Below are 12,564 nucleotides of genomic sequence, written 5' to 3'. Positions count from 1 at the left end.
TCACTGGCACCACATCCAGAACAAACAGGGCCATTTTTTTTCCCCCTTTCTATTTTTTTTTTAGTAAACAGGATGCTGCCAACGTGAAAGTTGGGCTTGAAATGCAAAAGCAAACAAAAAGCCAAACAACCTGGCAAGCTGTGGTTTGAGGTGGGGGTGGCACAGACACCAGCTCAGCAGGGTGAGGGTAAAGCTGGCAAAGAGAAATGCAACTGTCTCCTCCAGCTGCCTTCACACCAAACACCAGCCCAGGAGCTGCTCACAGCCACAGGCAGAGCTGGATCTGCCCAAATCCAGGTTCATCCCCAATGTGGGGAGAGTTTTTCAGTGTCCCATGGGAGGAGATGAACTTTACAGACAGCTGATGCCTTGTGTTCCTTCCCTCTGCCCAGGCTGGAGCTGTGGTGCCCCAGAGGCTCTGTGTCTGTTTTTCACTGGTCCTGCCAGTTTTCAGGTCACAGCCATTGCATTCCCTTCTCCCACTGTGCTGGCCTGGCTGCCTGTGTTGATATGTGGGAAACCAGACCAGGAAACTGAGTCAGCTGAAACATCTTCACTTTTTAGGTCTGTTCACAAACAGCTGCATCAGTGAGGGACAACGAGGACAGGAGCAGAGATCACAGAATCCTGGAATGTTTTGGGTGGGAAAGGACCTTGGGCTCTTCTGGCAGTGCTGTCCCCAAAAGCAGAAGGACATCCTGTGAAGCCACAGAACCCTGCAGGTTGTGAGCCAGGATCTGAAATCCCAGTTCAGTCAATGCTGGGCTGTTTGGTGGCAATACCTGCCCAAGCATCTCCCAGGACCACAACACAACTCTGGAATACTGCATGGATGGGTCACTGCCCTGTCCCCTTGCCATCTGTCCTTCACAGAACATCCTGAGTTGTGAGGGGCCCATCAGCAGCTCCATGTGCTCCTGTTCCTGTGTGCAGGGGAATCTCTGTGGGGCTGAGAAATGAATCAGAGCAGAGATGCCACCAGCTCAGAACTGGTGGGTTTTTCCTGGGTTTTTCCTGTTCCAGACCAGAGATGCCACCAGCTCAGAACTGGTGGGTTTTTCCTGCTCCAGACCAGAGATGCCACCAGCTCAGAACTGGTGGGTTTTTCCTGGGTTTTTCCTGCTCCCAATTCCTTCCACAATCTGGTTCAGCACACAGTCCTGCTACAAACAGGGAAAGGGGCACAGAAAGGGAACAAACAGCAGGACTGGGGGTGCAGAAGGACTGCATTCATTGCAGTATTGCTGCCAAAATAAGTGTCTGCAGAACCCCATCTTCAGCAGCACAACTTCAGCGAGAGCATAAAGCCAACCCTGTGCTGTTTGCTGACACAGGCGCTGTCTGATCATTGTTCCTGAAGAAAAACCTCAGAGAGGCATTGCAAAAATTGTTGGAAAATTTTCCCTGCCTGTTGTCATGGCAATTGCCTCACGTGGCTGCAGGGATGGGTGGAAATCCTGTTTCTCCCGTGTTTATTCCCTGTCGCCTCATGACATGGGAAAAGCAGATTATGACTATTAATCAGGTACTCAGCAGTAACACAAAGTCCCAGCCTGGGCCGAGGTTACATTGTGCTAAACTCTTCAAAAAGACACAATAAATGCACTTCCAGCCCCAAAAACCTGTCAGGGTTGTGTGGGACCAAGGCTGCCAGAGGGAGATGCCCATGGGGATTTTTACTCATGGCACAGTGACAGTGTCACTGAGAGCACAGGCAAGGGGCACATCTGCTGCTTCACTAAGGAGATGAGAACAGGCCATGGAAAAACATCCTGAGCTGGGCTGGGAGCAAGAGGAGTATGAGGAGAGCAAGGCAGAGGGAAAGGGAAGCAAGGCTGAGCTCTGAGACTCTTACATGAGGCTTGATCCCCGTTGGTCTTCAGGGCTATGTCATTCCTCTCCTGACGCCCCTTAGTCCCGGAGATCTCTTCCATCTTGTGGATTTCTGACAAGCACAGCTTGGGATTGTAATGGAAGAAGAGTTTGCCCCGTGCAATAGTGAGGTTGTGTTTGCTCCAGTCCCAGAGCTGGCGAAGGTTCTGGTTGTCCAAGGCATAAAAAGAATAATTCCTGAAAACAGAAGAATGAAAACATGGGTTGGGAGGGGATGCATGAAAAGCTCTTTTTTCACTAATCCAGACACCAAAGAAAAATGAATGTAAATTGTCTGCTCTGGCAGGGCACAAGCCAGGGGCAAAGGAACATTTAAAAATAACTTGGGAATTGTTTCCCAATACAAATCACCCTGATAGAACTGGCACTCCTTGTACTTCAAAGCATTCAAATGAAGCATCTTTTGAGAGAACTCACCCAGCTTCGAGTGTCTCTCCTCTAATCAGATGGAGTTTCCGAAAAAAAGAGAGAGAAACCAAGGCATAAGAGCGGCGAATTTTTAGGTAACCTGAGATTTCTTCTATCAAGCCAAGGTTCGCTTCCAGCTCAGCTGCTATGTTATCTACAGAGAGGAAAACATTGGGAAGAGTTTTCTGGTATCACAGAGAGAAACACCCACATCAGAGCCCAAACATATCAAACAACTGCTTTATGTTAATTCATGAGAACTCACAAAAACCAATTAACAAAAACCATCAAATGAAAGAAAAGCCTCTGCTTTGTGCTGATTTCTGTAAGCTGAGGGTGGGCACAGCCAGGGCAGAGCCCCAGCTGAGGGCAGTGCCCATGTCCTGGCTCACCCCAGCCATGCCCACTTACTTCCCCCGCGGATGTTGATGACCAGGCTCCCGTTGAGCACCGTGCAGCCCCGCAGCTCCTGCGCCGACGTCACCGAGTCGATCATCTTCTCCTTGCCAAAGTCACACACCTTGGGGCAGGGCCCTGCGCAGGGCGTGCAGTGCAGGCTGCAAAAAGCACAGCAGGGCTGAGCCAGCGTGGCCCAGCAATGCCCAGGAGCACAGGGAGCAATCTGAAGTGAGGATATGGGGCTCACTCATTAGGGACTCCAAAGAGTCACAGAATCATGGAATGGTTTGGGCTGGAAGGGACCTTAAAGCTCATCCCACTCCAACCCCTTTCCACACCTTCCACTGGGCCAGCTTGCTCCAAGCCCCATCCAACCTGGCCTTGAAAATAACTGCTGATAAATTTAAAAGGTCTTAAATTGTCACTTCCACACTTCAAACACGAATCATTCCATCCCTTCCTACATAACAAAATGAAGTGACCTGAATCACTGTGAAGAGGAAGCTGGCCACAATGCTGCCCAGTGCTCTCCATGCCAGGGCTTTCAAATAACAAACCCAGTTCAGTATTCATCTCAAGATCATTAACCAAATGTGTAATTGATGAGTGGAGAGCTGGCCCTTCACCTGGGAATCCTCTGATTGAGGACTGCACTCAATGTTGCTTTAAAAAAGGCAAGAATGTTCTTGGTGCTCTGGGGAAATACTGCTTGAATAGCAGGGGCTGATGGTGTGCCCTGGTCACACCACCACAAGAATGTGTTCCCAACTGGTCCAGAGAAAGAAAAGCTCCAGGAAAAGCAGGGAGCAGAGCTGTGAGGTCCCACTGGCAGCAGCCTGGAACAGCACAGGAGGGGCCACGGGGCTGTTGCACAAGCAGCACAGCTACTTTGGGGGCTGCTTGTTTGTTCTTTGGAAAAACAAAACAGGAAATGGCATAAAAAGTCCTGTTAAGAGTGAATTCCCTGAAATTATTACGGCAGGAGCACAAAGTGACCAATATTCATAGGAAATCTGACTCACCACAATATAGAATGGTATTGCTGGACAAACAAGCAAGTTTTCAGTGATAAACAGCTCAGCAACATAAATGATTTAATTCCTTTATCAAAACGCCCTGGGAATAGACAGAATGGCTGTTCCCTGCCTGGATTCGTGCTACACTTGTTTGTTACACTGTGCATTTATGTCTGGCACAGCTTGAACCTGCTCAATGAAAGTAATTACAGGGATGAGGGACAGATATTCTGAGAAAGAGCACGGCGAGGACGCTGCGCTCTCTTCATTAGCCACGACCTCTCCCTGCTGTGCTTTTCCAGCCTGGCTCCCTGGCCTGAGGCTGCTCCAGAGGGGAGGGAAGCAGGGCTGCTAAAGCCTCTCCATGGCCATCTCCTTCCTCCATGGCTTCCAGCTTGAGGATACACTTCCTTGTCCTCTCTCCATCTCCCTTTCCCACTTTTTCCAAACTTGAGAGGAAGCAAGGGAAGAATAAACTACCAGCCCATGGTAAGGAGAGCTTCTAATGGCTTGAATTAGCAAGGAATTAGTTTGTAAATCATATTAAAGCAAACCAGGTGATTGCCACAGACGCTCCAACACCAGAAACTCCTGCTCTTAACACAGCCCCCAAACCCTGTGCCCAAGGTGGGTGAAAGCCCAGCCCAGCCCAGCCCCCCCAGCACTCACTTGCTGGAGTTCATGATGTATCCCGAGGGGCACTCGTGCACACACTCGTTGTTGTGGATGACGTGGCACCCCGACTCGCGGGCGTTCTTGCACTTGTTGTGCAGCTCCTGGCAGAAGCTGAAGGTGACGCAGCGCCAGCCCTCGAAGCGGTAGTGGCCCGGGGGGCAGCTGTCCACGCACCGCCCGTCCAGGTAGAAGTTGCGGCAGGCCACGCAGCGCGCGGGGTCGTTGGGCTCCGTGCAGTCGCCCAGGCACTCGCTGTGGCAGCACTGCCCGTCCGACGTGCAGCCCTGGGACTTGCAGGCAGGGGGACAGACTGCAGGGAGAGCACAGGGAGGGTCAGGGGGAGACTGTAGGGAGAGACTGGCAATGGGAGAGATTGGCAATGGGAGAGACTGGCATGGGACAGACTGGCATGGGACAGACTGGCATGGGACAGACTGGCAGGGATAGCCATGGACATGGGAGAGACTGGCAATAGGAGAGACTGGCATGGAGAGACTGGCATGGCGGAGACTGGCATGGCGGAGACTGGCATGGCGGAGACTGGCATGGGACAGACTGGCATGGGACAGACTGGCATGGGACAGACTGGCAATGGGGGAGACTGGCAATGGGGGAGACTGGCAATGGGGGAGCTGGGACATGGGAGAGACTGGCAATAGGAGAGACTGGCCATGGGAGAGACTGGCAATGGGGGAGAGACTGGCAGGGGAGAGACTGGAACATGGGAGAGACTGGCATGGGAGAGACTGGCATGGAGAGATGGGCATGGGAGAGACTGGACATGGGGGAGACTGGACATGGGGGAGACTGGACATGGGGGAGACTGGACATGGGAAAGACTGGCATGGGAGAGAATGGCATGGGAGAGAATGGCATGGGAGAGATTGGCAGAAGAGACTGGACATGGGAGAGACTGGACATGGGAGAGATTGGCATGGAGAGACTGGCAATGGGAGAGACTGGGACATAGGAGAGACTGGCAGGGAGAGACTGGGACATGGGAAAGACTGGCATGGGAGAGACTGGCAGGGAGAGACTGGCCATGGGAGAGACTGGCAGGGAGAGACTGGCCATAGGAGAGACTGGCCATAGGAGAGACTGGCATGGGAGAGCTGGGACATGGGAGAGCTGGGACATGGGAGAGACTGTGGGGTCAGATCTGGGACACCTGGTCCTGCTTGCACTGGGAGCATCCTCTGGATGGAATGGAGGCATCTGCCCCATCTCCACTTGTCAGTGTAAATGACCCTCATCTCCACCTTTCATTGCAAATTCAGCCTCATCTCCACCTTCCAGTATCAATTCTGCCCCATCTCCACCTTTCAGGGTAAGTTTTACCTCATTTCCACCTTTCATTGCAAATTCTGCCTCATCTCCACCTTTCAGTGTAAATTCCACATTTTAAGAACATTTTTGAGGAGTCTTATCATTCATCTCACACCTCATCAATGTTCATCTTCAAAAGAAGAGATCTGAGTTTTCCTGATCCCTCAGTCTGGCACTAAGAGGCTCCAGGAGAGCCTTGGTGACTCTGGTGTTATTTTTGAAGCTCAGCAGTGATGAGACTCCACAGCAAGAGCTTCCCAGCCTGGTACAGCCAGTTTCAGCCAGAAGATTCTTGTTTTTCAGTTTAAAAACTGCAAATAACACATGTCCAACAGCATTTTTACACAACCCTTCAGCTTTATCAGGATTTGCTTCCCATCTGTCTATCACCCTGTCCCTGCTTTCCTGGAGGAAGCCCTGGTACCAACATGAGCTCTTCAGTGACTTTCCCAACAATTCTACAAAAAAGGGCTCCCACAAGTGTTATTGCTTGAGGTTTTTATGGTTTTCTTTTTAATTACTCATTACTTAGTGCCCCACAACACCTTTAATGAGTGGTTTGGGCTTTGAACTGGAAACCAAGCAGAGCAAAGACCATGAGTTGGGGAGGAGCAGGAGGGCAGAATGAACAAAGTCAGGGAAGATCCAGGGGAATCCAGTCCTGCCCCTCAGCATCTCCACACTCAGTCTGAGAGGCTCAAACGAGGCTGAAATTATTAAATCCAACTCTGTAACCCAGAACACACCATGGAACTTCATGTCAGGAAAGAGAACAGAGCAGCAATCAGCACTCCAAGAGCCAACACCAAGAAGGGGTTCAGAACCAGAAGAAGGGCTTTAGATGGGGGACAGGGACCTGGATTTATCCTCACAGCCTTTGAGATCCACCTGCAAGATCAAGACACCCCCTTGTCCTCACCAAACCAGAGTGTTCTGTCTGAGGGAACACCTGAGCAGCTCCTCTTGTCCTGCCTGAGAACCAGCAATAAATCCTGAATTAACACCATCTGCCTCAGCATTTCCCCAGCTTTCTGTCCAATACTCAGTGTCCAGGCAGGAGGGGCTTTATCTGGGGAGGTCCTGACACAGTGATGTCCAAAGGTGAATTTTCTCTCTAATTTCTGGTTAAACCTGAGCAGAGCAGCAGTGGAACATGGTCTGGTTTTATCCAGCCAAAGAGCAGCATGTGGGATCCACAGCACAACATGTTTGGATGGTCCAGCCCCCAGCTGTGTTAGGAAGAAAATCCCCCTCTGCCCCATGCTAGGAGATTGCAGAATTAAGTGTGCTAAAGCTGTTAATGCCATTCTTAGAATAAATAGCAGTAGATGAGGTAGTAAAGATGAGCAACCTCTGGTCTGATAAATCCCTTGAAGAAATATGAAATTTATAAAGCTGAAATTTACCACAAGGACAATTTAATCTCAAATATCTTACTGCTTCCATGTTGGTCCTTCACTGCAGGTGTTTTCTCTGTGCATCACTCATCCATTACAAAAAGCTCAGAAATGTGTTTCGAATTTATTCCTTTCAGGCTGACAAACTTTTTGCCCTTTTCTGGCAACAGGTCGTATTTTGTGAACTTGTCACAAATAGATTGAAATACAAAAGCCAAACAGCAGCAACCTGCAGGAACACCTTGCATTAAACTAAATATAAAATGGGAAGCTTGTTTTAAAAGCCAGGATGGATGTTTTAAATGGTTATATATTCCTTACCAGGCCATAGATGAGCACAGTCTAGCAACAGGTGTCCTGGCTGCAGCTTATTAGAAATATTTGGATCAGAAAATTTCAAACTTATTAATTCCAGCCAAGGTTTATGAGCAGGGGGAAAGCCTGGGCTGTTTCCCCCACACTCTCCTGAGACAGGGATGTCCAGCAAGGAATGCTGCAGGTTCTGCTTGGTTCCCCCCTGGGGCAGGGTCAGCTCTCAGCTGGGAAGCAAAGCACTGAAGCAAAAGCAGGAATGGTTTGTGGGAGCTGCCAGCACAACTCCCAGTGCTCCTCACCAGCATTTCCTCCACAAGGGAGTTTTCCCTGCCTCTTTCATGCCCAAGAACTACAAAGTTTATCCAAAACCCAGCATTTGTTTCCCAAGGAGCAGACAGGTAATTGGGAAAAGCCGCCCCTCATGCAAAGCACCCGGTGACACATGGCACCTACTTAACATTCTGTCACACAATATTTTTATTTAATTTGTTATGGAAACTAATCTTCAAAGCCCTGTGCTTATTTACACATTTTGAACTCAGCTGCAAGTATTCACAGGGCAGAAACCGCCTAAAGTCTCCACTCTGAAGGTTTTCAGAAGATACAATTAAACTATTTTTAAACTGTTCTTAACGTTTCTCTTTTTCCTGTTCTGCGAGCTTTTGATGTCTCCAAGACAGCTCAAAGAAAGCAAAGCACCCAAGGCAACAGCTCTTTTTCCATTAAGCACTCAAGACCAGAAATTGTCAATCACCATTTTCTGCAAATCCTCATTACCCAAGATCCTGAACAGATGTCATGACATTATCAAAGTCTGCATGCTAGAGAACACCTCAAGTCGTGTAAAACCTCTCCAGAGTATCTTCACTACGACTTTTTACAACTGTTACTCCAGCTTATGTGACTCAGATGGGCCAGAAATACGAGTTTTGTTTGGGATTTTTGCTGCCACGTTGTGCAAGTCAGCACTGAATAGGTTCGTGCACCTCGTTATCCTTCTCCACCGAGGTCTGCAGACCAAATAATTGCCATGGCCCACAGAGATTTGCTTTTTTGCACAAAAAAACTGGCTCCCCAGGGAATGGTCCCAGCCCCAAGGCTGCCAGAGCTCCAGGAGTGTTTGGACACCACTCCCAGGGATGCTCAGGGTGGGATTGCTGGGGTGCACTCGGTGATTTTTGTGGGTCCCTCCCAGCTCAGGACATTGTGACTCTCGGGTGACCCTTTTGGGAGCTCTGGCATGGGGGAGGCTCAGACACGACACCCACAACCCCCAGCCCCTGGTTAAGGCTGGGGGAGGCTTTGGACAATCAGCACAGAGAAAAAAAATCAACTCCCCCCATTCTTCACAGAAAGCCCAAGGGGAACTCCACAAACCCAAACGAGGGGACAAAGGAGCAGCTGCTCTGGGCAGGGACAGAAGCCACCACACTGCCCCACAGAAGCTGCTGTGGGGCCATGGGCTCAGCACCAGCATAAAGCTGCCCAGCACAGCCACAACACCTTCACCACATCTGGGTGTTCAAATTCCTGTCCCAAAGCTGACACAGAGCCCGACATCAAAAACCCGGGGAGCAGCGCGGCGACACCGGAGGCGCAAACCTGTTGTTCCAGGGGTGAATAAATATTTAACTCGCTGCTAGCGTGGCTCCCAAGACTGAGGAAACAATGCCTCTTCCAAAGCTTTCTGATTAGAGATTCAAATGGACATTTCTTCGTGCTGCTGAGGCCCAGCTGGGGGGGACAGGCAGCCTCAGAGTCAGCGCAAAGGAATTTCTACCTCCGGATCGCTCCGCGTTTCACTTCCCCGTGCTCCAGGTGGAAACAAAACACAGAGACTGTAAACACATTCTGAGCCAGCACAGGTAACCTGGAGATTGGCATTTAACAGGCAAGTCAATTAAGCATTAAGCTGTTAAAAACGTTGGTGGTTAGGTCTTTTTTTTCTTGTTTTCTGTTAATAAAATGGTGAATTGTCCAAAAAAGACGGGGGAAACAGCATACAGGATAAGTTTTGCTGTTCCTTTGAGATTCTCTGCCAGTTTTGGGATTCTCTTTGGGTTCCTTTGGGATTCTCTGGATGGTTTTAAATAGCAACATCCTGGGTGAGCTGAACTGCAAACAGGTGAGCACAGAGGTTTGGGCTGGGTAAGAGGAACAGTGCATTAAGGACAAATCCTAAACCACACACATGAACATCAAAATGCTGTACATGTGCTGTCCAGGCACCACATGGGTTTGGGACTGATTTATTGGGAATAAAGGTGATCTCTTTAGAGTGCAGTAACAAGCCCTGGGTGTGTGGTGGGGGTCAGTGGAGCCAACCAAGGCTACCATGGGACCCACACGTGTCCGGTGTCCAGCGGTGTCTCCTCGCACCACCAGCTCCTCTCCCCTGCCTCCCACAAACTCTTATTTTGATGACACACAAGTCAATTAGGAGGCTCCAGATCCAACAGGAGTCCAGGACACAAAACAACTGCGGCAGCAGAACCGCCCTCAACCTCAGCCAATGCATTTGCTGCCTGCGCAGGGGAGGCATCGCAGCCAAGCGCCCGCTATCTGCACAAGGCAAACAGCCTTAACCCCGCCAGCTCCCAGCGCCACCCAGCCCGCGCTGCTAATGCAATTTAATGCCATTTAATGCAGCGCAGGGCTGCCGTGGGTTTTGCAGCGTGCAGCAGGGTGTTGGTGAGCGGAGGATGGCAGGAGGGAGCTGGCACTAAGGTGGTGTTGCCACGGCTGGCATGGCTCGCGGTGGCCCCGGTGCCAGGGCTGGGCTGGTGCCATGGCAGGTGACAGGAGCCAAAGGCAGAGCCCCACAGAAACAGGATCGCTGCTCGTCCCCGTGGCTCTTTCCCCTCTTACTGTAAATGGCTGCTGTAGATGGGATCTATAAATTTATCCACACACACACAGAGTGCTGCTTGAGTTACGGCTGCAGAGGGAACTGGAATTTCATTTCCTAACGGCACAATGACCTCCACAGCAATGGGTTCTTGTGGTTCTAAACAAAAACAAAACCAACAAGGAAAGGGAAAAAAAAAAAAGGAAACTAATCACCCCCGGCAGTAACTCCTCAGTGTGTTGCAAGCATGTGATCTTAATTTAGTACTACAGAGCCTGGGCTTGCTTCCTGCTGCAAGTGCTGAGCAGCACTGCTGCTATGGAAATCCATATGGGTCTTATTCCTTATAAAATCATGTATGAAATCCTGTTGTACATACACAGTATTTTTTACTTGATTGCTTTTTCTCTTTCACTCATTCTCTTACAGTCAAGACTCCTAATTCAGGCAGTTGTTAAGTACCATTTGTGCTATAAATGTAATTTTTAACCCTAAACCAATTTTTAATTTTTTCACTCATGATCATCTACTTTCTTGTGAGCATTTATTTCATTTGAATACATCAAGACAACACCTAATCCCAATGCATTAATGTATCACAAGGATGAAAACAACCATTAAATTAAGCACAACTATCTGGTGAAGACTAAGTAAAAAATAAATCTAAAACAGAGGATTGCTGCAAGAAAACCAACATACTGCAAACCCCACTGTACTGTGCCTTAGTCCTTCAATTATTTCTTCATGTCACAGAGGCCAAAGAAGCAGAAACCTAAACCTCAAACCCCCACCAGCAGCAGAAATGTGCCTGGGAGGGACAGGGCTGGAGAGCTCCAGTGGACTGTAAAAAGCACAAGGACTTTTGATCGCCTTGGTGACAAAGAGCAGCAGCTCCCCCAGCCCTTCCTGAGCCTACAAAATAAATGGAGTAACGAGAAGAGAATAAAAAATAACAAGTTAACACAGTGATACCAAAATCCTGCTGGCAACACCCGGCGTTGACTGCAGTGGTCAAGCAACATTCAGGAAATAATCATGAGATGCTCAAAGGAAATTTGATGTCACTTATTCCCAGATCTCAGCTGCTCTAACAACACTCATCCCTCCCTCTTCCCCAAAGACAACCAAGGAACAGCCCTTCCAAAAGGCATCGACTCAAGTGCGGTAATCCACAACAAAGGGCTGCAGTTCTCAGCACCAGCTCGGGAAGGAGCAAGTGCCAAATAAATCCCAGATTTTACAATCAGCACTAAAATAAAGCGTTATTTATAAAATAAGATATTACAGTACATAATGCCATGACCCCTCTGAACTGCGAGCTGGGAACGTTAGGAGGTCTGTATTTACACAGGAACAGACAAAATTAACTGCAGGTGCCTCCCTTCCCATGGACAGTGACTTCCAAAAACAACACACTTACTACAACGTCAAGGAAACTCTTCCCATTGACATTTCTCAGGACAACATTACACCTCTTATCTCATCTATCAGAAAGGACAAGAAAAAAAACTGTTTCTCCTCCCAACCCTTCCACAAATTACGTGCTCAACTGGAGCTACACGGAATGGCTCAGATATTCCGAGCTGGGGTTCGGCCGCTTCCCGCCAGGAACAGATGAAGCCCACGGGGATGCTGGACCTGTGAGGATCAGCAAATGGGAGTTGAAACAAGATAAAAGAGTTTGGAGCCGTGTGCCACCTTGTCCTGCTGTGATAGTGGAGGTCTGTGGAAGAAGTTGTTGAATGGAGATACGGGAAAGGTTGAGCTCGGCTGTTTACAGAGGAAAGGGGCAGATAACAGGAGATCTCTCCAGAAACAGCCTCCTCTGTGCCAACCTTCTGCTGTTTAAACCAAGGAGTAATTCATTATCTTCTGCATTACACCTGCTGGTGGGGCATTTCTCAGGAAATACATATTTACTCCCATATGAATTGTCACAAGCAATATGGGAAACGTGGTGAGTGTTTAGTGTATGCACACATTCCACTTACATAAAATATAAAATATATGTAGGTCATCTCAACATGGTGGAGTCATCAACCTCAGTGGACTCACAATGCCTTTGGTCTCTCATTCTTCATCTCCTTAGGAAGTGAGAGCCTTTGCCAATGAGCTTCTCCAGCTGCACACCAAGGCACAAGGCAGGGCTCAGGCGTGCAAAGTCCTGTGCAAATTCAGACCCCACGGATGGGGTCTGACAGCCCAACATCGTCTCTTATTTTTGGGGACAGGACTTCTTGGGCTACAAACCTCAGCTATGGAAGGCCCTCATCTTCCACTGAAGCCT

General features: G+C 49.1%; 1 protein-coding gene across 1 annotated transcript in view; it reads right to left on the bottom strand.

Moving 5' to 3' along the window:
- Nucleotides 1–12,564, bottom strand: part of INSR (insulin receptor) — a 55,905-nt gene that overhangs the window by 20,621 nt on the left and 22,720 nt on the right. The window contains exons 3-6 of the mRNA XM_033082078.2: nt 4,386–4,701; nt 2,713–2,858; nt 2,311–2,455; nt 1,856–2,070 (exon numbers count right to left, since the gene is read on the bottom strand). Of these exons, the coding sequence (XP_032937969.1) occupies nt 1,856–2,070; nt 2,311–2,455; nt 2,713–2,858; nt 4,386–4,701 (822 nt within the window). The remainder of the gene's footprint in view (nt 1–1,855; nt 2,071–2,310; nt 2,456–2,712; nt 2,859–4,385; nt 4,702–12,564) is intronic.

Source organism: Catharus ustulatus, chromosome 29, assembly GCF_009819885.2.
Source record: "Catharus ustulatus isolate bCatUst1 chromosome 29, bCatUst1.pri.v2, whole genome shotgun sequence".
In the NCBI taxonomy this organism is placed as follows: domain Eukaryota; kingdom Metazoa; phylum Chordata; class Aves; order Passeriformes; family Turdidae; genus Catharus; species Catharus ustulatus.
The sequence above is the reverse complement of the archived record's forward strand: the minus strand, read 5'-3'. Positions and strand labels throughout refer to the sequence as shown.